General features: G+C 36.0%; 2 protein-coding genes and 2 pseudogenes across 4 annotated transcripts; all 4 read left to right on the forward strand.

Annotated features, from left to right (window-relative positions):
• Window positions 1-2,946: 2,946 nt before the first annotated feature.
• Window positions 2,947-4,982, forward strand: LOC125204937 (desmethyl-deoxy-podophyllotoxin synthase-like; annotated as a pseudogene). The gene is made up of 2 exons (XR_016133022.1): window positions 2,947-3,847; window positions 4,188-4,982. The product of XR_016133022.1 is annotated as a desmethyl-deoxy-podophyllotoxin synthase-like (transcript).
• A 6,797-nt stretch (window positions 4,983-11,779) lies between these two features.
• On the forward strand, window positions 11,780-14,815 carry LOC125207988 (cytochrome P450 71D10-like; annotated as a pseudogene). Its single transcript, XR_016132572.1, has 2 exons — window positions 11,780-12,667; window positions 13,967-14,815. The product of XR_016132572.1 is annotated as a cytochrome P450 71D10-like (transcript).
• Window positions 14,816-17,726: 2,911 nt separating this feature from the next.
• On the forward strand, window positions 17,727-19,779 carry LOC125208158 (salviol synthase-like). Its single transcript, XM_048107733.2, has 2 exons — window positions 17,727-18,641; window positions 18,999-19,779. The coding sequence occupies exons 1-2, from the start codon at window positions 17,745-17,747 to the stop codon at window positions 19,635-19,637; spliced, it is 1,536 nt and encodes a 511-aa protein (XP_047963690.1). The 5' UTR covers window positions 17,727-17,744; the 3' UTR covers window positions 19,638-19,779.
• A 5,379-nt stretch (window positions 19,780-25,158) lies between these two features.
• On the forward strand, window positions 25,159-27,436 carry LOC125208084 (cytochrome P450 71D10-like). The gene is made up of 2 exons (XM_048107638.2): window positions 25,159-26,061; window positions 26,671-27,436. Exons 1-2 carry the CDS (start codon window positions 25,168-25,170, stop codon window positions 27,292-27,294), a joined length of 1,518 nt encoding a protein of 505 aa, XP_047963595.1. The 5' UTR covers window positions 25,159-25,167; the 3' UTR covers window positions 27,295-27,436.
• The last annotated feature ends 297 nt before the right edge of the window (window positions 27,437-27,733 follow it).

Genomic DNA, 27,733 nt, shown 5'->3' on the forward strand with positions numbered 1-27,733 from the left:
TGGAATGTCTACCAGTTAGAGGTAAAATCAGCCTTCCTCAATGGTGAGCTAAGTGAGGAAATTTATGTAAACCAGCCTGATGGTTTTATTGTTGAAGGTCAGGAGGAGAAAGTCTACAAACTCAACAAAGCTTTATATGGTTTAAAACAAGCTCCAAGGGCTTGGTACAACAAGATTGATGCTCATCTTCAGCAGCTCGGATTTCAGAAAAGCTTGAGTGAAGTGACTCTTTATTTTAAACAAAATAAGAGTGGTCTGGTTGTGGTGTCCATTTATGTGGATGATCTGTTAGTTACTGGAGATGAAGAAAGTGAAATTCAGAAGCTAAAAGATGGATTAATGAAGGAGTTTGAAATGACTGATCTTGGAAAAATGGCATATTTCTTAGGCATGGAAGTTCATCAGAAGAAAGGTGACATTTTTCTATGTCAAAAGAAGTATACCAAGGAGGTGCTAAAGCGTTTCAATATGAGTGAATGCAAGTCAGTTTCAACTCCTGCGAATCAGAAGGAGAAGTTGAGAAGGGAAGCGAGCAGGAGTCAGAACTTGAAGGTGAATACAGGAAGATGGTGGGATGCTTGATGTACTTAACAGCTACCAGACCGGATATTCAACATGCTGTGCTGTCTCGATTTCTCCACTGTGCAAATGAAGAACATCTTACAGCAGCAAAGAGAGTACTTAGGTACTTGAAAGGAACTCAAGGCTATAGTGTGAGATTTATGGAAGTTCAAGAAATGAAGCTGGTTGGCTATGTGGATAGTGATTGGGGTGGTTCAGCAGAGGACATGAAGAGTACAACAGGTTTTTGTTTTCTTTGGGATCAAGATGCTTCTCATGGAGCACAAAGAAGCAAGAAGTAGTTGCACAATCCACTGCAGAAGCTGAGTTTGTAGTAGCAACAGCAGCTGCTAAACATGCTGTTTGGCTAAGGAAATTGTTGTGTGATCGATCTGGGCATGAAGGAGAGCAATCCAACAATACTACATGTGGACAGCCAAGCAGCTATTGCCATTTCACAAAATCCAGTGTTTCATGGCAAGACAAAGCATTTCAAGCTAAGTATCTACTATCTTAGAGAAGTGCAGCAAGATGATGAAGTGAAGTTGAGCTACTGCAAAAACACAAGATCAAATTGCTGACGTGTTTACTAAACCTCTTGCTGTGAGCAGGTTCAGTCAACTCATTCATGAAGTTGGAGTGTGTCCAGGGGTCTAATCCAAGGAGGAGATATGTGGTGAAGTGAATTAGACTTGGATTTGAATTTTAAGTTTCGTATTTCAAATTTAGTATTTCTGTTATTCGAATAATCTGTAACAGCAAGTCTTGACTTGTTCTCTGCAGTATCTTTCTAGTCAAGTTTAGTTGCTATTTTTTAGGAGTCTTATTAGTTGCTTAGTTAGTGGATTAGTTGCTGCATTACGTGTTTTAGTGGTTAAGCTAGTATTTTTTCTGTCTATTTAAGATCGAGTGATCATCACAAATTAAATTTCAAGTTCTACACTCGATCATCTCTCTGTCTTCATCTTTTCTCATATTACTCTCTATTATTCAAAGCAATTTAGAGCTATAATCTCTGCTTATTCAAGCAGATATATGAGAGAAGAGAGTGAGAGATTTGTGAGTTAGAAACCACATTATTCACCTTTTATTTCAGTTGACATTGGCATTTAGTATCTCTGCTCACTCTGTACCGAACTCTTCTTGTTTAAATGTAATTTGATCAGAATGAAAGTGAATTTATTTTGTGGATTTGTTCATGATTCAGTTTATTCAGCCATCCTTCTAGCCAACCTATATCTGCTCTTCTAGATGGTTTGAGTGAACCTATCAATAAGGCATCCAAGTCAAAACGTGTATACTGATTACTGGCTGTTATTTAATTCATACAAACTATTTGACCAAACAGATGCTTTGATTAAAAATTCTACAATCTTTAGTCAAAGCTACGAAAAATAGATAGTCACAAATTTTATTTTCTTTGCACAAACAGGTACACTAGCTTTCACTATAGCCAAGACATTCAATCATCACACCTCGTGCTTGACTACTTCAATATTAAAAGTATTTTTTAAACCTTTATAGTCAACCAAAAACACAAATTAAAAACTAGTCCCTCCGTTTTCCAAATATTGTCCCACTTTGACTTGATACGATTTTAAGAAATGTAATGAAAAATGAGTTGAAAAAGTGAGTTGAAAAAGTTGTTGGAACGAGGGTCCTACTTTTATATACTTCCTTCCTCCATGAAATATTGTCCAAGTTAGATCCGACATGAGTTTTAAGAAATGTGAAGAAAAGTGAGTTGAAAAAGCTAGTGGAATGAGCGTCGCACATTTATATATTAGTTTTATAATAAAACATGAGTGTAAAGAGTTGGTGGAAAGTGGGGTCCATTTACCAAAAATAGAAAAAAAAGGTGGACAACTTTTCATGGACGGACCAAAATGACAAAACTGGACAACATTTCACGGACGGAGGGAGTATTAGTTTTATAATTAAATGTGAGTAGGAATGAGTTAGTGGAATATGGACTCCATTACAAAAAATGGTAAAAAGTCAAATAAGAAAAATGGGACAAACTTTAAGGGACAGAGTGGGTAACATTGTGGGACATATTAGAGTCCACAGTGGAACCGCCGCGGCAGTCTATTGCAGGGCGCCGTGGCGGTGGACGAGGCGGAGCGGCGGTTCCTTGGCGGCCTATTATGAGCCGCCAAGACCGCCGCGGCGGTCAAAAATGTTTTTTTTTTTTAAATTTTCTTAATTTATTTTCTGATGATTAGGCGGACAAGTTTTTGTGGCTGTGGCGTAGCTTTTCCGCCTCTACTCTAGTGGACACTCTTAAATCTTTGACCGATATTAACAAATTACTGCTGAAATTTTCGGTATATAATAACAACAATTTCAACTCAAACACTGCATGAGAAATTTGAACACACAACTATGGAGTTTGATATTCCATCAACACTCACACTTCTACTTCCCTTTCTCCTCTTCCTCTTCATATTTCTCAAATCTCAAACAATCTCAAAATCAGCAAAGATTTACTCACACTTCCCCGGCCCCACACCCCTCCCTCTCATCGGCAACCTCCACCTCATGCTCCGCTCCTCCGCCCCCCACCGCCTCTTCCGCTCCCTCGCCGCCAAACACGGCCCCTTAATGCACCTCCAGCTCGGCGAGCTCCACTTCCTCCTCGTCTCCTCCGTCGACCTCGCGAAGCAAGTGTTGAGAACCCACGACACCGTCTTCGCGAACCGCCCTGCGCTGCTGACGTCGGAGGAGCTCTCCTACAGCAGCACCGGCGTCGGCAGCTCCCCCTACGGCGCCTACTGGCGCCAGCTGCGGAAGATCTGTAGCGCTGAGCTTCTGAACGCCAAGCGCGTGCAGTCCTTCCGCAGCATAAGAGAGGAGGAGAGCTCAAATCTATGCGAATCCATCGCTTCCCGATGGATCGCCAATCGATCTCTCCGAGAGGCTTTACTTGGCGATGTACGACATCACTTCGAGGGCGGCCGTGAAGGCGAAAACCGGAGAGCGCGAGGCGATGGTTTCGATCATTGTGGGATACTTGAAGTTATCTTCGGGATTCATGCTGGCGGATCTTTATCCTTCCGTTAAATTGCTGCCGTTGATCAGTGGAGCATGGATCAAGATCCGACGGATGCGTCGCAAGTCGGATGAGGTGCTGAACGGCATCATCGAGAAGCATAGAGCAGCAGCCAACTCTGACGACGGCGATGATGATGATGATGATGCGAAGTTTGAAGGGTTCTTGGATATCCTTCTCAAGTTTGAAAAAGATGGGACTATAACTATCGACAACGTCAAAGCAGTGCTCCTGGTATGTTGTTTTTTCAATTTTTATATTAATGATGCATAAATTTAAAAGAGTAAAGGTAAAACTGGTCCTGAACATATGCCCATTTTACGATTTTGGTCCTACATTTCAACTCGGATCACAATTGGTCCTACGCTAACAGTTCCGTCAATTTTTAAACGGTTTTAACCCGATTTTGTTTAAGGCATAATCGGAAATCCTATTGATACCATGTTAAAAGTTCATGGATTTCATTTTAAAACAATTGATGACAAGTAGATTTATTGATAAGCCTTACATAATTGTTCTAGTTCTCCATTTACATACACTTATTTCATTTTTTCCAACATCTTTTCCATTTAAGGATATGTTCCTTGGAGGAACCGACACGTCAGCTGCTACGTTAGAATGGGCAATGTCGGAGATGATAAGAAACCCGACCACACTCAACAAGGCACAACACGAAGTAAGGAAGGTTTTTGATGACAAGGGATGCATAGACGAAGAAAAGTTTGATGAGCTAAAATACCTCAAATTAATCATCAAAGAGACTCTGAGGTTGCACCTACCATTGCCGATTCTAGTCCCGAGAGTGAGTTCCCAAAGATGCGAAATCAACGGTTATGAAATCCCAGTAGGAACCAGAGTGATAGTGAATGGATGGGGACTAGGAAGGGACCCTGAGTATTGGAACGATGCAGAGAAGTTTATACCCGAGAGGTTTGAGGGAAGCGAGCATGATTTCAAAGGGAGCAATCTCGAATACATACCCTTTGGTGCAGGACGAAGAATATGTCCTGGCATGTTGTTCGGACTTGCCAATGTTGAGCTTCCACTTACAATGCTTCTCTATCATTTTGATTGGAAAATGCCAAATGGGATGAAAGCATAAGAATTGGATATGACGGAGGGCTTTGGTGCCACGGTTAATAGGAAACACCATTTGTGTCTGATTCCCGTTGTTAAGCGACCTTTGCGTGCAAGTGCTGTACTGATTTAGGGAGTCTTTACTTTGAGCGATGGGAGTTTGTTTGCTTGATATTGTAAATTTTAAATACTACTTAAAATCATATGTGCTGAAGATCACAAAAAGGAATGATTTCCATTGTCAAGTCATCGAGTACTCTTTTTTTCTGCGATCTATTTTTTGTTCGGGAATTTCAACGAACACCTGGTGGGCCTAAGTCAACAGTCCCCCCCCCCCCAAGCTGTTCTTCGTTTTGGTCTTGTGGTTGACTTTTTGACTATATTATGCTGGGAATTTCAGCAAACATCTGTTGTGCGTTCGAGCATTGGCATGCTTTCTTTGTTCTTTTTAATTTATTTGGACAGGACTTTCAGCAAACACCTTTTGGACTGTGGGATAAATCGGCATGAGTACTACCTTTACCGATATTCTATTCATAGAAAATCATGTTCATGACTTCCTGCTTGTCAAGAGCAGATTTCAACTTCTCAACTAATACTAGTATTCATTTATTCAAGCATTGAAAAGATTCATTAAAAATTAATTTCTTCTGCTATCATCACTTGTATTTTTCATTTATTTAGAGGTCAAATTAGAATTTATACATCCGACAAAAATAAATTCGTTTCATTTATTTAGTTTTTCTAATATTTCCGACATTTTCATGTATATAAAATACTGCATGACGGTAAGATCAACAGAATCGACGCGTGTACATAAAATATTTAGTCAAAACGTATGTGCTGAATTTATACATGCTAAATGCGTATTAACAAATAATCCCTCCGCCCAAAGGAAGATAACCCCTTTCTTGGGCGACACGCGATTTTATGCAACTTTATTTTGTGTGTTAAATGCAGAGAATAAAGTAAGAGGGAGGAGATAAAGTAGAGATAAAGGGGTTTCCATTTTAAGTAATGAGTCATCTTGGTTGAGACAAACCAAAAATGAAAGTGAGTCATTTTTAATGGGATGGAGGAAGTACTACCTCAGTCCGTCATTTATAGTCTTATTTTGGTTCGACACACAAATTTTTAGAAAATATTAGATTTTGTAGAAAAAATGTAAGTGAAGAAAGTTAGTCTATTTTTATAATGCGACTATGATAATTTAATAGAGTATGAAATCTATTTATTAAGTTCTTTTTTTGAAAAAATGAGACTTTAATTTATGGAAGTTGGAAATAATAAAACCAGAGGGAATACATTACTTTGACTATAAAATATTAAAAAAATGTATTGAAAGGTAAAAATAGACAAATTTTCAGTCTAAGCAATTACGACAAAACCATTCAATTCTTGTTAGTAGTTGTAGCTTTGGTCAATTATTGTTTACGGATTTTATGGAACAGCTTATCAGTTGGTTACTTTTTTCAATTTGAGCTTATATTTTTCCATTTCGGGTTATTTTCATTGCATGATTGACACACGTCAGCAACTACGATAGAATGAAAAATGTCAGAGATAATTACTTCCTCTGTCCCGGATAATTCGAATCACTTTGACCGGACACAGATTTTAAGAATTGTAATGAAAAATGAGTTGAAAAAGTTAGTGGAATGTGGGTCCTACCTTTATATATTAGTTTCATAACAAAATGTGAGTAGAAATGAATTAGTGGAATATGAGGTCCACTACAAAAAATGGTAAAAATAAAATGGGACAAATTATGTGGGACAGACCGAAATGGAAAACTGAGACATCTGGGACGGAGGGAGTAGAAGTCTAGCAAACTTGTCAAAATTCAACAAAAAGTCAGAAAGGTTTTTGACAACGAGGGATCATGTATAGAAGAAAACAAGTTCCATGAGCTAAATTACCTCAAATTAATTATCAAAGAAACTCTGATATTGCACCCACCGATCCCACTTTTAATCCCCAAAGTGAACTAAAAGTTAAAATGATAAATTATATATTATTTATTCCCTAAAAAGCCTAAATTGATACATATAACATTGACATTTAATACCAAAAAAGTACAAAGGTAATGTATAATATCTTCAACGGGCCCGTATGTTGGGCCTGCATTAATGGGCTTTCGGTGATTGCTGCCTCTAATATACTGGGCCTAAAAACATGGAATAAGGTTTTTTTTGAAAAAGATAAAAGTTGTATCAGTCTTACTGTGGGCTGATCAATTGCTAAGTAATAGTAATTTCAGATTAAAACTAAATCTTAGCCATTAGATTAGAAAATTTAGTAGTTAAAATAATATCATATGAATTATATTTTTAATTAAGAAAATTAATAAATAAAATTAGAGGGTATTAATGCCGATTCCCTCTCATTAAAATCATCTTAAAACTTTAAATTTACGTAACTCTCTCGATTTAAATTATTTTTTCGCAAAAAATATATCAAATTAAAGATAATTTTATAAGGATTCCAACGAGATCTCAATTGCATATGTTCCGACGACGTTCGGATGATGAAATTTGATATTTTTTATTTTAGTTTTCGTAAATGTTGATAACCAGATTTTTATCAACAAATACATCAAAAAATCTCAATAAAACCATGTAAAAATATCAATAAAACCATGTAAAATCTCAATAAATATGTGTTGATATTATCTTATACTAGTGTTGATATTCTTATGTCATATTGTTGATATTTGTAATACACTATGTTGATATAAAAAAACATTCACAAAAATTATCATATGATAATATAATGACGATATTACCCTTTTGTTAATATTTTGTCTACTATTTATTGAGATTCGTAAGATTTAATCTCGTCCACTCATTTTAAAATCTAGGGTGGAGATTTGGTATTGATTTTGGATTAGGGAGCATTAGAATAAGACCCTGATTAACTATATTTAAATGATATTAAAAAATAAATTAATTATTAACTTATAATATCAAAATAATAATATTAATATTGGTTAATAATAATATTCTAAAGAGTGAGGAGAATGAGAGAAGATATTATAACATCGCTTTTTGGTACTTGTTTTGTCAATGCCCAAAATACCCTTTATGACACAAATGAAATAATAAATTTGTTTAGAGGATATTTTGGGGTAAAAATTGCATCAGATAACAAACATGTGATTTATAGATACCAAAAATAATATAAAATAAAGATCAGATACCATTTATGTATAAAAGTGAAAGATCAGATACCATTTATATAATTCACTCTTTAGATATTTAAGGTTCAGATTTGGGAATTTTGTTAAGGATTATGAGAATAGAGAAGTAAATTTTCCCAGCTGTTCTATTTTATTGTATCATTTAAATATGGGACATTTATTAGGAACTGAATGGAGTATTATATAGATGAAACTTCAATAATTGTGTTGAATTAGTATTAACGTTCAAACCATGTGTCCTTAAGATGATACTCCTCCATTTGACATAAAATATCAGTCAGTATATGTTTTATTTTTTTTGCAGGTTGACTTTATGTTTCGTTGAGTTACTTTATTTATATTTTATTATAAATTTAATATATAAAAGTAAAATTCATATATTACTAATTTTTTTAATAGTACTTTTTTACAAAGTTGTATAGTTTCTTAAAACAATAAATGAAACATCTATTTAGATAAATACAAGTTGCAAAACGAATATATTAAGTGGCATAGCGTCCTCGAGTAAATTACAAATTACGCAATCAACAAAATAGGGAAAAACAACTAACATGATGGAACACTTTCAAAGTTTCAGTACTTCCTCTATCTTACAAGAATATGTACTACTATTTTTTTTAGTTCGTCCCATAATAATATGCATTTCTAATTTTGTAAACTCTTTTCTTTTTAATAAGGTGGAATCCATTCTCCACTAATAATACTTTAATTACCTTATCACTCTACCTCTATCTTACTTTAACAATTTGCATTAAAACCTGTACTGAACCCATATTTTTTTGGGATAGAGGAAGTACTTTTTATTTGTCCGTCGTTGAGTAACTCATTTCATTTTTACTACTTTACGAAATCACTTTGTAAAAATTTGAGTCAAATCTATTAATTTTATCTACCATTTTCTTCTGTAAAATCAAATAATCAATTTTTTATAGAGTGAATTACATAATCGGTACCTGGTCTTTATTTTATATCATTTTTGGTACCTATTAATCACATTTTTGGTATCTGATGTAATTTTCATCCGAAAATACCCTCTAAATAAATTCATTTTTCCATTTGTGTCATAAAGGGTATTTTGGGCATTGACAAAACTAGTACCAAAAGTGATATTATAATGCATTCTCTCATTCTCCTCACTATTTATATTACTATTATGATTAATCAATATTAATATTACTATTTTGATGTTATAAATTAATAATTAATTTATTTTTTAATATATATTTAATCATAATTATAGTTATAATTATATTTAATTATTATAATAATATTACTATTATAATAGTAAAAACTAGTAATAATTAATAAATAATAATTATTATTTTATATTAAATTAATAACTAATCAATATAGTCTTAGTCAAAATTTAAAATTGTGAATTATATTTATAATGATAAAGAGTTGAATATTTTTAGTTAGGTGTTTCAACCCTAAAATGAGTATAAATAATTTTAATTAAAATATTTAATTAATTTAATTACTTAAAATAATTAATTTAATTAGGTGTTTTGTTATTGATTTATATTATGAATACAATTAGATGTATGTATAAAACACTAAAAAGAAAGAAGAAAAAGAAGAAAAGAAAAAGAGGAAACTTAAACTAAGGAAAAGAGAAAGAAGAAAGGACGATAAAATACTAAAAAAAAGAAGAAAATGAAGAAAAAAGAAAGAAGAAGAATAAAACTAAAGAAAAAAAAAGAAATAAAAAAGTTAAAAAAATCACATATTTGGTTCTATTTGATTTAAATTTACAAAAATATCCTCCATAACGAAAAAATCACATATTTAGTACATACGGTTATTTTTGTCAAGGGGTACCAAAAACGATATAAAATAAAGATCAGGTATCATTTATGTGCGAAAGTGAAAGATCAGATACCGTTTACGTAGTTCACTCTTTTTTATAAATACGAATCGGTCACAACTGAGAAATCTATTAGCAACTGAGAAATCTATCAGCGAACGAAAGGATTATAATATTGAATCCATGTGGATCGTCTAGGTTAATTTAATGAATATTAAATCAGTGACAGCTGAAATTTTCTAATAAAATATTTATTGAATCCATGTGAATCATCTAATGATTAATTTAACGAATATTAAATCAGTGACAGAAACTTATAAGTTGACAGCTCAAATTGAAACCATGTGAATCATCTAAGGTTAATGAATATTAAATCAGTGACAGAAATTTATAAGTTGACAACTGAAATTTTCTAATAAAGTGTATATTGAAACCATGTGAATCATCTAAGGTTAATGAATATTAAATCAGTGACAGAAACTTGTAAGTTGACAACTGAAAATTTCTAATAAATTGTATATTTAATCCGGCCATTTGAATCATCTAAGGGTTAATGAATATTAAATCTCAGTGACAGAAACTTTTAAGTTGACAACTGAAATTTTCTAAGAAAGTGTATATTGAAACCATGTGATCATCTAAGATTTAGGGTTTAGGGCTCATCAATACTTATCAAATAAAATAGGGACACTTGGTAAGGCCCTAGTAATTGGAGGGAAAAATCATGGCATTGAGCCGGTAAAGTTATCACTATGTATTGAGAACTTATTACAATACTAAAATTTCTCACCCGTGAGAATATGGTCATGATTCTAGTAACTCAAATACAAAACATTCACTCCCTAATTAGCTGGTCCAATATTTATATACATGTAAATTTATGATTTTCCAGTTCGAATTGATTTTTATAGCTTGATTTAATGGGGAGTCATCAATTGCTAACTCACTCATTAATTGCTAACTATAACTAATTTAAGACCATATGAATTAAGAGATCTAATGATCTTTGTCATGTGTAAATTCATTTTTCATATTTTTATATTAAAAATATAAGATTAACTACCATGTTTAGGGTGTTGAATCGTAATGTCAATACAATGTATTAAAGATATCAACACAATGCATTGAATATGTCAACACAATTTAATATTGACGACATTGTACACATAATAATGAGTAAAGGCAAAAACTGGTCATGAACATATGCCTATTTTACGATTTTGGTCCTATAGTTTATCTTTTGAATTTTTGCATCCTGACATTTCAACTCGGATCATAATTGGTCCTACACTAACAATTCCGTCAATTTTTAAATAGTTTTAACCCGATTTTTACTGATTTTGATGGTTTTAACAGTCTCATTCGAGTTAAAACCGTTTAAAAATCGGGTTAAAACCGTTTAAAAATTGACGGAATTGTTAGTGTAGGACCAATTGTGATCTGAGTTGAAATGTTCAGGATGCAAAAATTTAAAAGATAAAGTATAGAACCAAAATCATAAAATGGACATATGTTCAGGACCAGTTTTGGCCTTTACTCTTATGTTGACAAATTATGTTATCTATATTGATATTAGGCTGTTTGTTGAAAAATTGAAAACTTATAATTTTTTTAAAGATTTTGACATCAGAACATATGCATATAAAATCTCGTTAGAATCCTTATAAAATTATCTTTAATTTGATATATGTAGTGTGAAAAAATAATTTAAATTAAGATAGTTATAATTGTTTAAAGTTTTGAGAAATTTTTTAAAAGTTAGTTATAATTAACTTTTTGTTAATTAACATTAATACCCTAATTGTTGTCATTTTTTTTACACTGTAGTGATATCCGTGGTTGTATGATCTTGTGCTGATTTAATAATCCCAACCCAAATCTATTTAGTTGTAGTTAATAATTTAAGGGTGAGTTAGCGATACAACTTACCTTAATTTGGTTTAAGTTTTGACAAAATCCCAACCCAAAAATAAACAAACCCATGTGAATCACAAAAGGTTAAATTAGAAACTTAGTAAGTTAACAACTCAAATTTTATATAAATAGATACAAAATGAGGAGAAGATAAGAGAAATTGCAGAGTATGGAGTTTAGCATATCAATATACTATCTTGTTTCCTTTCTCCTCTTCCTCTTGATGTTTCTCAAATCTCTCACAATCTCAAAATCCGCAAACGCTTACTCACACATCCCCGGCCCCAAGCCCCTCCCTTTGATCGGAAATCTCCATCTCATGCTCCGCGCCGCCACCCCCCACCGCCTGCTGAAAGATCTCGCCGCTGCATACGGCCCCTTGATGCACCTCCAGCTCGGCGAGCTCAACTTCCTCGTCGTCTCATCGGTCGATTCTGCAAAGCAAGTGTTGAGAACTCACGACGCCGTCTTCGCGAACCGGCCCCGCATGCTGGCGACCGATGAGCTCGCCTACAATTCCTGCGGCGTCGGCTTCTCCCCCCACGGCGCCTACTGGCGCCAGCTGCGGAAGATCTGCACGGCCGAGCTTCTGAGCGCTCGGCGCGTGTTGTCCTTCCGCAGCATAAGAGGGGAAGAAAACGCGAGCATGTGCGAATGGATTGCTTCTCAATGTGGATCGCCGGTTCATCTGTCAGAGAGGCTATACGTGGCCGCGTATGATATTACGACGAGGGCGGCTGTCAAGGCGAAGACCGGAGAGCGTGAGAGAGTGGTTTATCTGTTGTTGGAATCGCTCAAGTTAGGTTCTGGATTCATGGTGGCGGATCTCTTTCCTTCCGTGAAATTGGCGCCGTTGATCACCGGAGCCCGGTTCAAGATCCGATGGTTACGCCACGAATTGGATAAGGTGCTCGATGGCGTTATCGAGCGCCACAGAGCGGCTGCGGATGACGGGGATGGTGATGATGATGCCAAGTTGGAAGGTTTCTTGGATATCCTCCTCAAATATGAAAAAGATGGGACTTTGACTATAGACAACGTCAAAGCACTGCTACTGGTATATTCTCCTCCATTCTCTTGCTAAATTACACTCCGTCTATCCGTCTAAAAGAATATGCATTTTGAGTTCAGCATGAGTTTTAATGCAAAATTGAAAAAGTAAGAGAAAAAGGTTTAGAGAAAAAGCAATTAAAGCAAATTTTTGTAGGACGGACTAAAAATGAAAGAGTGCATATTCTTGTGGAACAAGGGAGTAATTATAGTAGTGCTAAATATATGGTTACTTTTTCAATTATACCATCCGTCTGCCATTAAATGTCACTAGTTTCCTTTTTGATCCGTCGCTAATACTTGTCACACTTACCTTTAACTACTTTTAGTAATGGAACTCACATTCCACTAACTTATTCTCACTCATTTTTTATTACTACATCCATCCCCTATTAATTGACACCGTTTGACTTGGCACGTGTTTTTAGAAATGTAGTAGAAAGTGAGTTGAAAAAGTTAGTGGAACGTGGGTCCTACTTTTATACACTCTCTTCGTCCCAGCTTAAGTGATTGATTTCTTTTGGCCGTTGTTTGGCGAAGATGATAATAAATAGTAAAAGTGAAGAGAAAGTAAAGTAAGCGATAATAATATAGATGAGAGTCGTATCTACATTATTCTCTTATTTACTTTACTTTCTCTCCACTTTAACTATTTATTACTCCCCCCGTCCCAGATAATTCGGGACACTTTGACTCGGCACGGGTTTTAAGAAATCTAATGAAAAATGAGTTGAAAAAGTTGGTGGGATGTGAGTCCTACTTTTAAAGTATTAGATTTATAATTTAATGTGAGTAGAATGTGTTAGTGGAATATGGGGTCCACTATCAAAAATGGTAAAGTGAAGTGGGACAAATTATGTGGGACGATCCGAAATGGAATACTGGGTCGAATTATCTGGGACGGAGGGAGTATAATTTTTCCCAAACACGTGCCGAAAAGCAGTCAATAACTTAAAATGAGACGGAGAGAGTATTAACTTTATAATAAAAATGTTAGTGGAATGAGTTAGTGGAATATGATGTCCATTACAAAAAAATTGTAAACAATAAGGGTGTCAATTAATTGGGGACAAACGAAAAAGGAAATTGGTGTCAATCAATGAGGGCCGGAGGGAGTATAAAATTAATATATAAAAGTAAGATTCACATTCCACTAACTTTTTCAATCCACTTTCCATTACATTTCTTAAATTCCGCACTGAATCAAAGTGTGACATCTGATGGCCGATGGAGAGAGTATTCATTAATGATGCATAAATAATAAAGACAGTAGTAGTTTTATATTTAAAATCCTTTCCATTTTAAGGATATGTTTCTAGGAGGAACAGACACGTCAGCCGCTACTACAGAATGGGCAATGTCGGAGATGATAAGAAACCCTGCCAAACTCAGCAAGGTACAACAAGAAGTGAGAAAGGTTTTTGATGACAGGGGATACATAGACGAAGAAAAGTTTGATGAGCTAAAATACCTCAAATTAGTCATCAAAGAGACGCTGAGAATGCACCCTGCATTGCCGCTTCTAGTCCCAAGAATGAGTTCCCAAAGATGCGAAATCAACGGTTACGAAATCCCAGCAGGAACCAGAGTGATAGTGAATGGATGGGGACTAGGAAGATGCAGAGAAGTTTATACCCGAGAGATTTGAGGGAAGCGGGCATGATTTCAATGGGAGCAATCTTGAATACATACCCTTTGGCGCGGGGAGGAGAATATGTCCCGGCATGTTGTTCGGGTTGGCCAACGTGGAGCTTCCGCTTGCGATGCTCCTCTATCATTTTGATTGGAAAATGCCAAATGAGGCGAAACCCGAGGAATTGGACATGACAGAGGGATATGGCGCCACTGTTAATAGGAAACACCCTTTGCGATTGATTCCTATTATCAAGCGACCTTTGCCTGGTGCTTGACACCTCGCTTAAGGGAAAAAGAGCAAGCAACTGAAGACATCACATCGCTTTCTTCCTCCAAGACGTAGAATATGAACACATAGTAATATATAATGCCACCAGCCCACCATAATTTATCGTTTGACATAAACGCCACTCTTCATATATGCGTGTGTCTGTATGATTGATTTGGGATCGTCTACTTTTGAGACATGTAGCACGTTTTGTTAGGATTATCGAATGCAATATATAGATCTCTAATTTTTACAAAATAGATCCTTTGGAGTAGGATCTTACTCCTTAAAGAAATTTGAGATGGATTCTTAGGTATAAAGGACACTCAGTCATATATACTCCTTCTGTCCGCTATTAGAAGTCGCATTTCTTGGTGGCACGAGTTTTAAGAAATGTTAAGAAAATTGAGTGGAAAAAAGTTAGTGGAATAGAGGTCGCACTTGTATATATTAGTTTTAAATGAAATGTGAGTGGAATGAGTTAGTACAAGGTGAGACCCTATTACCATTTATGGTAAAAGTGAATCGGGACTCCTATTCACGGACGGAAGGAGTAATAATTAAGGAGATTTGGTGTTCGATGATTGCCCCAACAGGGATTACAAGATTTATAAGCTACTAACCACTACTTAGAAATGGAAACGTGCTATCTTATCCACTACTAGAAAAGGAAAACATGCAATACTATCAATAACTAACTAATTAAGTACTCCCTTTGTCTGAGATATGTTCTCTACTTTTGCCATTTCGGTCCACAAAATATTATCCATTTTTTTTCTTCGTTTTTATAAATGAATCTTACTTTTCACTAATTCATTACACTCACATACTCACATTCTGATATAAAACTAATATATAAATGTGAGACTTATATTTCACTAATTTTTTTCAATCACTTTTTTTAACAAAGTCAGACAATTATTTAAAACCCGCACTGAGTGAAATGTAGATAATATTTCGTGGACCGAGGGATTATAATGGAATTCCTAGGAAAGAGGAAAATGCTCACAATATTAACCAATAGAACATGTTCAAATATGTGGGCTATTTACTAGTATGGGATGATCAAATATGTGGGCTATTCTCATGTGCATCTGTGATCTGCCTACTCCATACCTAATGCTGATGGATATTGGGCCTAAACTAGTGGGCTCATGGTGGATACTGCCTCCATAACACTAATCCTACGAAAACAAATTTAATTAATAGAATAGAATATATTACTGGATCTAAAACACTTATATGTACACTTTAGGATTTTTTATAAAAATGATAAAGTTGTATCACTATCACTCTCTTTTAATGAGATCTTATGTAAACTGAGATCCAAAAATATTACTACCTCCCTTTACCAAAATTTATCCCATTTTTTCATTTCCATCCGTCCCTCAAAATTTATCGCATTTCACTTATACCATTTTCGGTAATAGACCCCATATTCCACTAACTAATTCCTACTCACATTTTATTATAAAATTAATATATAAAAGTAGGACTCACATACTTTTTCAACTAACTTTTCATTAATTTTTTTAAAATCGGTGCTGAATCAAAGTTGGACAAATTTTGGTGGATGGAGACAACTAACAACAAAATAAAACAGTTTTTGCATTAGTAATCTAAATATGATGTAAGGACACCTAAATTATGGGATACTACAGTTTGACCGAATCTTTCCATTTTAAATTTATTTTATTTCAGTGATAGCGTGTAATTATATTATATAGACGACACTTCATAATTGCGTTGAATTTTTTGTTTACTTTATAGTATTCCATTGAAATTATTAAAACCATGATCCTTTCACAAATACAAACACGGTCAACAAAATAAGGGAAAAACAACTAACAAGATTGGACATTTTCACATGCTATACAACTAAAATTTTTTATATAAGTCCATGGTGACGGCCGACGTATTTCACGTTAGTCTGGATTGGCGGCTAATTGTAATAGAATATTTCGAGGTTTAAAATTTTAAATCATAATCCTAAATTTTAAGGAATCTAGATTGATACTCCCCCCGTCCCTGATTAAGAGTCACACTTGTATTTCTGCACTCATTTTGTAAAAATAATGATAAATAGTTAAAGTAGAAAAATGGTAAAATAAGAGAGAGAATAATGTAAGTAAGAGAGAGAATAAGATAGAGCTTTACCATTTTTCCACTTTAACTATTTATCATTATTTTTACAAAACGAGTGCAGAAATACAAGTGTGACTCTTAATCAGGGACGGAGGAAGTAATACATAAATATTTGAATTTAAGATTAAAGAAATCATACAATAGGAAATGTATGATCAATGCAAGAAAAATTACTCGTATTAATGTTACTAATTTTTTTAGAATATAGACTTTATCACATAGTACGTGTCCTGTCAATATGACAAACAAAGTTTGAAAACTAATACTCCCTTTGTCCCATTACAATTAATGCTTTTCTTTTTTAACGTTATTTTGCAAAAATGATAATAAATATAGTTATAGTGGAGTGAAAGTAAAATAAGAGAGAAAAAAATATAGAAGAAAGTTGTGCATGTATTATTATTTTAACAATTTATTATCATTTTTATAAAACAACGTCTACATAAGAATGCCTCACTTGTAGTGAGACGAAGGGAGTACTAATATTTTTTGATAAATTTGAAGCTATAGAAATAGGCAGAATATTCTTTTTCGTCCGTCCCATAAAAATATTCCATATCAATCTACAATAACATTTTCTCCTTCTCTTTTACTTTATAATTTATGAATCTCACCTTCCACTATATAAGTTCAACTAGCACTCCCTCCGTTTCACTATAGATGAGTCATTTTACCATTTCGATAAGTTTCTTCATAGTTGAGTCATTTCCTTATATGGTAACTTTTTCCTCTTTCTTACTTTACTTTCTCTTACTTTATTCTCTCTACCTTTTTCTCTCTCTTACTTTTTTTATCTATATATTTAACACACCCAACATTACTTTCTAAAACTCCGCGCCGAAAAATTTCGCCTCAACTATAGTGAAACGGAGGGAGTACTTTTTTATCATTCTTTCTTCGTATACCAATTACGCATTAAAACCCGTGTTATCCCTAAATAGCCTATTCATGATAGTTACATGAATTAACAAGTTAACTAAAAGCTCATATAAGGAGAGTAACAACTTCACATAGGAAAGTAGAGAACTTGTAAACCATGGAGTTTAGCATCCTTTCAACACTCATCCCTCTTCTTCCCTTTCTCCTCTTTCTCTTGATGTTCCTCAAATCTCTCACAATCTCAAAATCAGCAAAGAGTTACTCACACATCCCCGGCCCCAAACCCCTCCCTCTCATCGGCAACCTCCACCTCATGCTCCGCGCCTCCTCCGGCCCCCACCGCTTCTTCCGTTCCCTCTCCGCCAAACACGGCCCCCTAACGCACCTCCAGCTCGGCGAGCTCCACTTCCTCATCGCCTCCTCCGCCGATCTCGCAAAGCAAGTGATGAAAACTCACGACACCATCTTCGCCAACCGCCCCCTCATGCTGGCCACGGAGGAGCTCGCCTACGACTCCTCCGGCATCACCTTCTCCCCCCACGGCGACCACTGGCGCCTCCTCCGCAAGATCTGCACCGCCGAGCTCCTCACCGCCCGGCGCGTGCGCTCCTTCCGCCGCATTCGAGAAGAGGAAGCCACAGACATGCGCAGTTGGATCGCCTCTCGCGAGGGATCAGCGATTGATCTCTCGGAGAGGCTCTACATGACGTCGTACGACGTCATCGTGAGGGCGGCCGTGAACAAGGCGAAAACCGAGCAGCGGGAGATGACGGTTTCGATACTGATGCAAATTGTAAAGTTGACTTCGGGGTTCATGTTGGCGGATCTCTATCCTTCCGTCAAATTGCTTCCCTTGATCACCGGAGCCCGGTCCAAGATCCGGGGGATGCGTCGCAAGTTGGACGAGGTGCTCGATGGCATGATCCAGCAGCACAGAGCGGCCGCGGATGACGGGGATGATGATGAGGCCAAGTTTGAAGGTTTCTTGGATATTCTCCTCAGATTTGAGAAAGATGGGACTTTAACTATAGACAATGTCAAAGCAGTGCTATTGGTATGTGTTGTTTCTTTTTTAATCCAAATATGAAACCGAGGCCAAATTAGAGCCATTAGATTAAGGCGATCGATCGCCTAAATTATGATAGATTTATAAGATTTATTTTATATATAAGGCTAAAATAGGCAATTAATCATTTTGTAGTTAAGATTGATGACTATTTTTTTTAATCTTTAATGTCACATGTAAAGACTATTAATATCATTAAAACTCTAAAAAAAAACATTTACATAACTAAAAGTCTAAAAGTCATCTAATGCACGGATTTTATGGAACAGCTTATCCTTTCCATTATGCCCAATTATAATAGATATGGTTGTTTTTTTAAATTTGAGCTCATACTTTCCATTTCAGGATATGTTTATCGCGGGAACTGACACGTCAGCCACTACCGTAGAATGGGCATTGTCGGAGCTGATTAGAAACCCTAGCAAACTCGTCAAAGCTCAACAAGAAGTCAGAGAGATTTTTGACAACGAGGGATCATATATAGATGAAGACAAGTTCCATGAGCTAAAATACCTCAAATTAATCATCAAAGAGACTCTGAGATTGCACCCACCGGCCCCACTTTTAATCCCAAAAGTGAACTCCCAAAGATGTGAAATCAATGGTTACGAAATCCCAGCAGGAACAAGAGTTATAGTGAATGGATGGGCACTGGGAAGAGATCCCGAGTATTGGAACGATCCTGAGAAGTTTATGCCCGAGAGATTTGAGGAAAGTTCCCATGATTTCAATGGGAGCAATCTTGAGTACATACCCTTTGGCGCGGGAAGGAGAATTTGTCCCGGCATGTTGTTCGGGCTCGCCAACGTGGAGCTTCCACTGGCTATGCTTCTCTATCATTTTGATTGGGAAATGCCGAACGGGATGAAATGTGAAGAATTGGATATGACAGAGGGCTTTGGCGCCACTGTTCATAGGAAACACCCTTTGCATTTGATCCCTATTGTTAAGCGACCTTTACACAAAGGTGATTTATTAATTTAGGGTGGATTTATTTTGAGTGATAGAGTTTTTTAATTTGGAATGGTTCTTCATACACTTCTCACTATGTAATGCCAGTCTATTATTTATCATTGAAATAAAATGGCGTCATTTTGTAGTGATAAATATGAGTGACTAGGTGTATTGTCCGAGCTCATGGGATAATTGCAAAAAATATACTGATTTTTAAACTCGCGGGACTAACCATGATTTGATATAACTCTTTAATTTTTCCGTCAATTTGCGTTTGCCTATTAGAATTTTCAAATGCTTATCCAAATGATTGGGTTCTGAGTTTTTCCATCGGGCTAAAAGCTAGAAGTAACAATGAAAATTACTATTTATGTTTTCTTTTCTTAAGAAACCTAAATTGATACATATAATATCGTACTAACAATGAATATATACTTCCTCCGTTGGCAAAATATTGTCCAAATTTGACTCGGCGTGTATTCTAAGAAAATGTAAAGAAAAGTCAATCGAAAAAGTTAGTGCAATGTAAGTCCCACATTTATATATTAGTTTTATAATAAAATAAAATGTGAGTATAATGAGTTAGTGGAAAGTGATGTCCATTTACGAAAAATGGAAAAAAAGCAAAGTGGACACATTTCGCTGACGGATCGAAGAATCAAAACTGGACAACATTTCACGGAGGGAGTACAAAGTACAACATGTAATGTATTATTGATAAGAATTACTCCTATTTACATATGGTAGAACCATCATGTGAATCATATTACGGACTCGATGTCTCATCCTGGCCGTAAGAGCAACCGATGTACGATTTATAGACTAAATAAGTTTTTTCTTCTAACAGACCAGTCTTTTAGTATGAGTTCTCCAACTCTTTGGTGTGGAGGTTAATTTACCGAATAAATCATTGACAAAACAATTAACATGCATGTTGACAAAATATTCCTCTATAAATAGATGAATAACCATATACAAAAATTTTCCTCCACCGGCATCACCACCTCTCCCCACGGCGACTACTGGCGCCACCTGCGGAAGATCTGCACCGTCGAGCTTTTCAGCGCTCGGCGCGTGCGGTCCTTCCGCAGCATAAGGGAAGAAGAAGCCACAAACATGTGCAATTGGATCGCTTCTCGCGAAGGATCAACAATTGATCTCTCAGAGAGGCTCTACATGCAGTCGTTCGATGTTATTGTGAGGGCGGCTGTTACGGACTCCATTCCCACATCGGCTGTGAGAACAACTGGTGTGGGTAATAGACTAACTGGGCTCTCTCACTTAACATGCTAGTCTTTTGGGCTGAGTTCTCCTCTTTGATCCGTATCAGCGGCGGTGAAATGATGATTTCGATTTTTATGGAATCCATAACGTTGGCTTCGGGGTTCATGATGGCGGACCTCTATGCTTCCGTTAAATTGCTGCCGTTGATCACCGGAGCATGGTCCAAGATCCGACGGTTACACTGCAAATTGGATGAGGAGCTCGATGGCATGATCTAGCAGCAGAGAGCGGCCGCGGATGACGGAGGTGAAGCGATATTCTCCTCAAATATGAAAAATATGGGACTTTGACATGCTGGTATGTGCTCTTTTTATCAAACGGATAAAAAAAGAAATTTGAGACACTTAATTGTGGACGGAAGAATTAAATAACATTTAATGCTTGTGCATGCATTTAATCAAGTTGTTTACTAGTTTTGGTCATTTTTTGTTAAAGAATTTTATTGATTTGGGCAATGATGCAGAAATTTAACAAGAATCATTACCAATTCAGGATATGTTTTTTTCAGGAACTGACACGTCAACTATTACTATAGAATGGACTATGTCAGAGTTGATAAGAAACCATGGCATACTCATCAAAGCTCAACAAGAGGTCAGAAAGGTTTTTGACAACGAGGGATCATATATAGACGAAGAAAAGTTCCATGACTTAAAATACCTCAAATTAATTATCAAAGAGACTCTGAGATTGCACCCACCTGCCCCACTTTTATTCCCAAATTGAACTCCCAAAGATGTGAAATCAATGGTTACGAAATCCCAGCAGGAACCAGAGGGATGGTGATACGAGAATATCTCTACGAATATCTCATATCTCATATCTCTATTATTTAGTTTAATATTGATTTAGCATATATTTTCCATATATTATTAGGATTTTTATTTTCTTGTTCTCTAAGTTAGGTAGTCTTATAAATATGAGATATTGTATTCTTCTATTTCATTCAAGAAAGATCGAATTATCTTATTTTCCTTTTTATCGTATTTTACTTTCTTTCTCAATCCTAAATCTTGGTTTGATCGACCGGCAAAGCTCCCGCGATTACCTTTTATCCCTAAATTTGACGCCGGAGTGATCGTCGGGCAATAGCTCCCGCGACGTTTGACGTGAATTATCCGAGTTAAAGAAATTCATCATTCCTTAAGAGATGGTGAATGCATGGGCACGGGAAGAGACCCTATTTTGATTAACTATCTCTTGTCTCTAAGAATGGATATTCCTATTTAATCTCTAATGTTGGTAATTTATTAAATTAAAATACATTAGACAACTCATAGTGGTGGCGTAAAAGGACAAAAATATGATCTATGTCTAATAAAAATGTCTGGGAGTCCACGTATCGAAGTGGGGGCCCACGGAACAATGGCCCAGGAAAAGGAAAATTATTATGACATAAATTATAGGTTTGTACTATATTATGTGATTCTCCCATTGGGCTTTTGAAATTAGGATTGGGCGTATATTTTGTAAGACCCTTTTCCTATATTTCAAGACACAAGTTGTAAAACATTTTATCGAAGTCCAACCTCAATATTAACAATTGGATCAGTTATTATATCGATCAACCTCAATACCAAGTTAGATACTTAGAGCATCATTAACTCCATCCCAAGTTCAGGCCCCAAGTCCCCTCCACGTCATCATTTTCCTAAATTTGAGTCCCAGCCCAAAACTCCTCCAACCCTGCAGGCCCCAACCCGAGCCACAACTATTAAATTGCACTATTCACCACTTCAACATATTTCACTCGTAAAATAAAAAATGCCGAACATTTTAAAACACGGAAAAGTTGTTCTTCATTCATGCATTTTATTGATTAAATTTTGAATTTATTAAAATATATATATATATATATATATATATATATTTAAATTGTGGCCCGTCCCGGCCCGAACACCATTTAACCCCGGGCCAGACCCCACTGCTAACGCTGAGCCGGGCCGGGCCCTGGGACCGGCCCAGGCCAGAAAACTCACTACTCCAACACCGCGGGATGGGGGATGGGCCGGAACTCCGGCCCGGACCCCACGTTAATGATGCTCTTATGAGTTTTCCTAAATCTGAATTTATGGGATGATTGAAAAAATGTCAAAATCATAAATAACTTATTACTAATTTATAGGATTAACGATAATCTGACCAAGTATTACAGATTTTTTCGTCAATTTACCTATTAACAAATTCCCACAATTAATTAATAAAATAGCAAGTGTGGTAGTATCTGCCACATCATTATGTGTTTTCTATCCGTGATAGCGACTAATTATATTATACTCTAATAATTGCGTAGAATTATTTTTAATATTCAAACCTGTAGTATTACTTAAATCGATATAAAAAAGTGGCATAGTCAGATAATTACAACTAACAAGATGGACCGTTTTCACATATTATAATATTGAAACGATTGAATCAACTTAAGTTTAATTATGTAAATAAAGTTTTGTTAATTTTCAAACCTGTGTTACTTAAATCGATATAAGAGAGTGACAGTCAACAAAATAAACGAAAAACAAATAACAAGATGGAACCATTTCACATATTATAATATTGAAACGAGTGAATCAACTAAAGTAACTTATATAAATATTAAATCATAAAATTTTAACCTTTTTTAATTCTTGGTGCTTTCAAGCTAAATACCTTATCTGGGTAATCAGTATAAATATTAAATCATAAAATTTTAATTATATATATATATATATATATATATATATTTTTTTTTATCTTGGTGCTTTCAAGCTAAATACCTTATCTGGGTAATCAGCTAAAAGCTACTCCCCCCTACATGAAATATTATTCGGTTTTGCCATTTTGGTTCATCAATGACACTTTATTTATTTTTATTTTTGATAAATGAACCCCATTATTCACCAACACTTTACAGTCACATTCTATTATAAAATTAATATATAAATGTAGGACCCTCATTCCATTAACTTTTTTCAAATCACATTTCTTAAAATCGATGCCAAGTCAAACTTTGACAATATTTCATGGACGGAGAGAGTAATAAAGAATATTAACTTAATTTCTAGGAATATTTAGAAAATTAGATGGAAAATGAAAATGCAACTAACGTGATTGGGACAGTTACACATACTATATTGAACCCATTTGAATAGACAACGATTAAGTTGACAACTTACAACTTACTATCTCCGTCCCTCGAATATTGACACACTTTAATCCGGCAAAATTTGTAAGAAATGTAATGAAAAGTGAGTTGAAAAAGTTGATGGGAGGTGGGACCTCCTTTTAAAGTATTTTTTTAAGAATAAAATGTGAGTAACAATGAGTTAGTGGAATATGAGGTATACTGTAAGTTTTATGTCTCACATATGTGACATGTGATAGAATCCTAAATAGAATTGGATTTTTAGTATAATACATATATTTGGTATAAGACACATTTTACCCTAATTAATTGACTATCAATTAATTATTGTCACATATCAATTAATCAAATAATCATGTTATATTGCTCCAAAGAGAATATATTTTCATATATATATATATATATATATATATATATATATATATATATATATATATGTCAATTGATTGCCAATGAATGGAAAAGATTGATTATATAATCTTTTTATGGAATAAATATTCATTCCCTTGGCCATCAAGTAAAGAATCATGCGTATATATTATTAAGATTTGATTAGAATTGATTGTGATCCATTAGTAATATTAATAGACGGAAGATTATATTCTTGGTCAATAAGAAACGTATTTACTAATTATTTTGGGCCTCTTTGATGGAAAGGGCTTTTAGGGTTTGATACTTAGGGTTTGTCCTCTCTCTGCCTATAAATACAAGTGTGGTGATCCCATCAAATCACACACATTAAGAGAACACATAAACGAGGGAAAGAGAGAGAAACAAATCCTTGGAATTGGAGTTACGCCACTACGCCAAAGAAAGTCCGGGGAAGTTCGTCTCCTCCTTCCTCAATCGCTTCCGCTATGGATCGCCAAGGTATGTTTCGATCCAATTATGTTTAGGGTTGTACGTGAAATACATGTTGTTCGAAGATCTTGCTTTGTTTATATTCAATTATGTATTCTTGAATATATGATGATAAATAATGTCTTACATATACTACCAAAAATAGTAAAAAGTAAGGTGTGTTAAACTTTCAGGGACGGACCGAAATGGTAAACTGTGTTAAACTTTCAGGGACGGAGGTAGTAATAGTCTCTCTATATATATGAATAACATGGGCAATAACCTCTCATCAGGAGAGAAGAGAAATTGTAAAATATGGAGTTTGACCTCCCTTCAACACTCATCCCTCTAATTCCCTTTCTCCTCTTCCTCTTCATATTCCTCAAATCTCAATCAATCTCAAAATCAGCAAAGAGATACTCACACATCCCCGGCCCCAAACCCCTCCCTCTCATCGGAAACCTCCACCTCATGCTCCGCGACTCCTCCTCCGGCCCCCACAGCCTCTTCCGCTCCCTCGCCGCCAAACACGGCCCTTTAATGCACCTCCAGCTCGGCGAGCTCCACGTCCTCATCGTCTCCTCCGTCGAATTCGCAAAGGAAGTGATGAGAACTCACGACACTAATTTCGCGAACCGCCCCGTGATGCTTGCGACGGAGGAGATCACCTACAACTCCACCGACATCGTCTTCTCCCCCTACGGCGACTACTGGCGCCACCTGCGGAAGATCTGCACTGTCGAGCTCCTCACCGCCCGGCGCGTGCGGTCCTTCCGCAGCATACGAGAAGAGGAGGTCACCAACATGTGCAATTGGATCGCGTCTCGCGAGGGATCAACCATTGATCTCTCGGAGAGGCTTTATATGACGTCGTACGACGTCATCATGAGGGTGGCCGCCGCCAAGGCCAGTGCCGAAGATCGTGAAATGATGATTTCTCTATCCATGGAAGCCTCAAAGTTGTCTTCGGGATTCATGCTGGCTGATCTCTATCCTTCCATCAAATTACTCCCGCTGATCACCGGAGACCGGTTCAAGATCCGAAGGGTACATCGAAAATTAGATGAGATGCTCGATGGCATCATCGAGCAGCAGAGACCGGCCTCACATCGCGGCAATGAGTCTAAGGTTGAAGGTTTTATAGATATTCTCCTCAAATTTGAAAGAGATGGGACTTTAACTGCAGACAATGTCAAAGCAGTGCTACTGGTATGTTTTTTTATTTATTTTTATATAGCATAGATATGCTTATTTTTTGTTTTTAAGTTAATGATGCATAAATTCAAAACTAGAGACTTCATATAGTAATGATCTAATTTCAATCCTTAGTCATAAATGGAGTATAATTTAGGGCTTAGGATATAAATTGACAGGATATATTACTTGGAGGAATTGACACGTCAGCCTCTGCGTTACAAAAAAAGGCGTGAAATAATGACGGAAATAGTGACAGAATCAAATAGCTCAACAATTAGTGACGGAAAACTGTCAGTTAATAATTATTGACAGACTTCCGTCACTAATGCGATATAGTTGCCTATTATTTCCGTCACAGTGACTTTAGTGACGGAAATTTCCGTCACTAAATTTTTTACTGACAAGTTATTAGTGACAGATCTGCTGAAACTTTGATTTGCCACTAATTTATGTGAAGAAATTTCACTGTTAGTGACGAAAAATCCGTCACTAATTGGGGAATTTTTGTAGTCCATAGAATGTTTGTAGTTGTTCGCTATGGAACAGCTTAACCTTTCCCTTAGGCCCAATTATAATATATATGGTTGTATTTTCAATTTGAGCTCATACTTTCCATTTCAGGATATGTTTCTGGCAGGAACCGACACGTCAGCTACTACCGTAGAATGGGCAATGTCAGAGCTGATTAGAAACCATAGCAAACTCATCATAGCTCAACAAGAAGTCAGAAAGGTTTTTGACAACGAGGGATCATATATAGACGAAGACAAGTTCCATGAGCTAAAATACCTTAAATTAGTCATTAAAGAGACTTTGAGATTGCACCCACCGGCCCCACTTTTAATCCCTAGAGTCAACTCCCAAAGATGTGAAATCAATGGTTACGAAATCCCAGCAGGAAGCAGAGTTATAGTGAATGGATGGGCACTCGGAAGAGACCCCGAGTACTGGAACGATGCTGAGAAGTTTATGCCCGAGAGATTTGAGGAAAGTTCTCATGATTTCAATGGGAGCAATCTTGAGTATATACCATTTGGGGCGGGAAGGAGAATCTGTCCCGGCTTGTTGTTCGGGCTCGCCAACGTGGAGCTTCCACTGGCTATGCTTCTCTATCATTTTGATTGGGAAATGCCGAACGGGATGAAATATGAAGAATTGGATATGACAGAGGGCTTTGGCGTCACTGTTCGTAAGAAACACCATTTGTGTTTAATCCCTATTGTTAAGCGACCTTTGCAGAGGTGATTAATTAATTTAGGGAGGATTTATTTGAGTGATAGAATTTGTTAGTTTAGAATGGTTCTTCATACACTTTTTTATCACTTAAAGCAAATGTCATTTCATATACCACAAGTTTGAAATAAAATGGCGTCATTTTGTTGTGATACGAACGACATTGGGTGTATTGTCCACGTAATATTTTCTTACTGCCATAAATTCAAGTTCATGGGATAACAAGCGCATCCGCAATGGGGCGGAAGATGGGTAACCCATCGTCCGCGCCCGTTACATCATCCGCGGATGATGCGCGGAGGATATCCATCGTCCGTCGCATCGTCCGCCACTGTGGACGAGGCGGACGATGGGTCACGGACGATGCGACGCAGTTTAGTTTTTTTTTTTAATTTTATTAAATTTTCAAAACCTGTATATATCAAATTCACTTCATTTTTCACACTTCATT

Source organism: Salvia hispanica, chromosome 6 (assembly GCF_029641045.1).
Source record: "Salvia hispanica isolate PSC_SH4W2 chromosome 6, Shi_PSC_v1, whole genome shotgun sequence".
NCBI classification, from domain to species: domain Eukaryota; kingdom Viridiplantae; phylum Streptophyta; class Magnoliopsida; order Lamiales; family Lamiaceae; genus Salvia; species Salvia hispanica.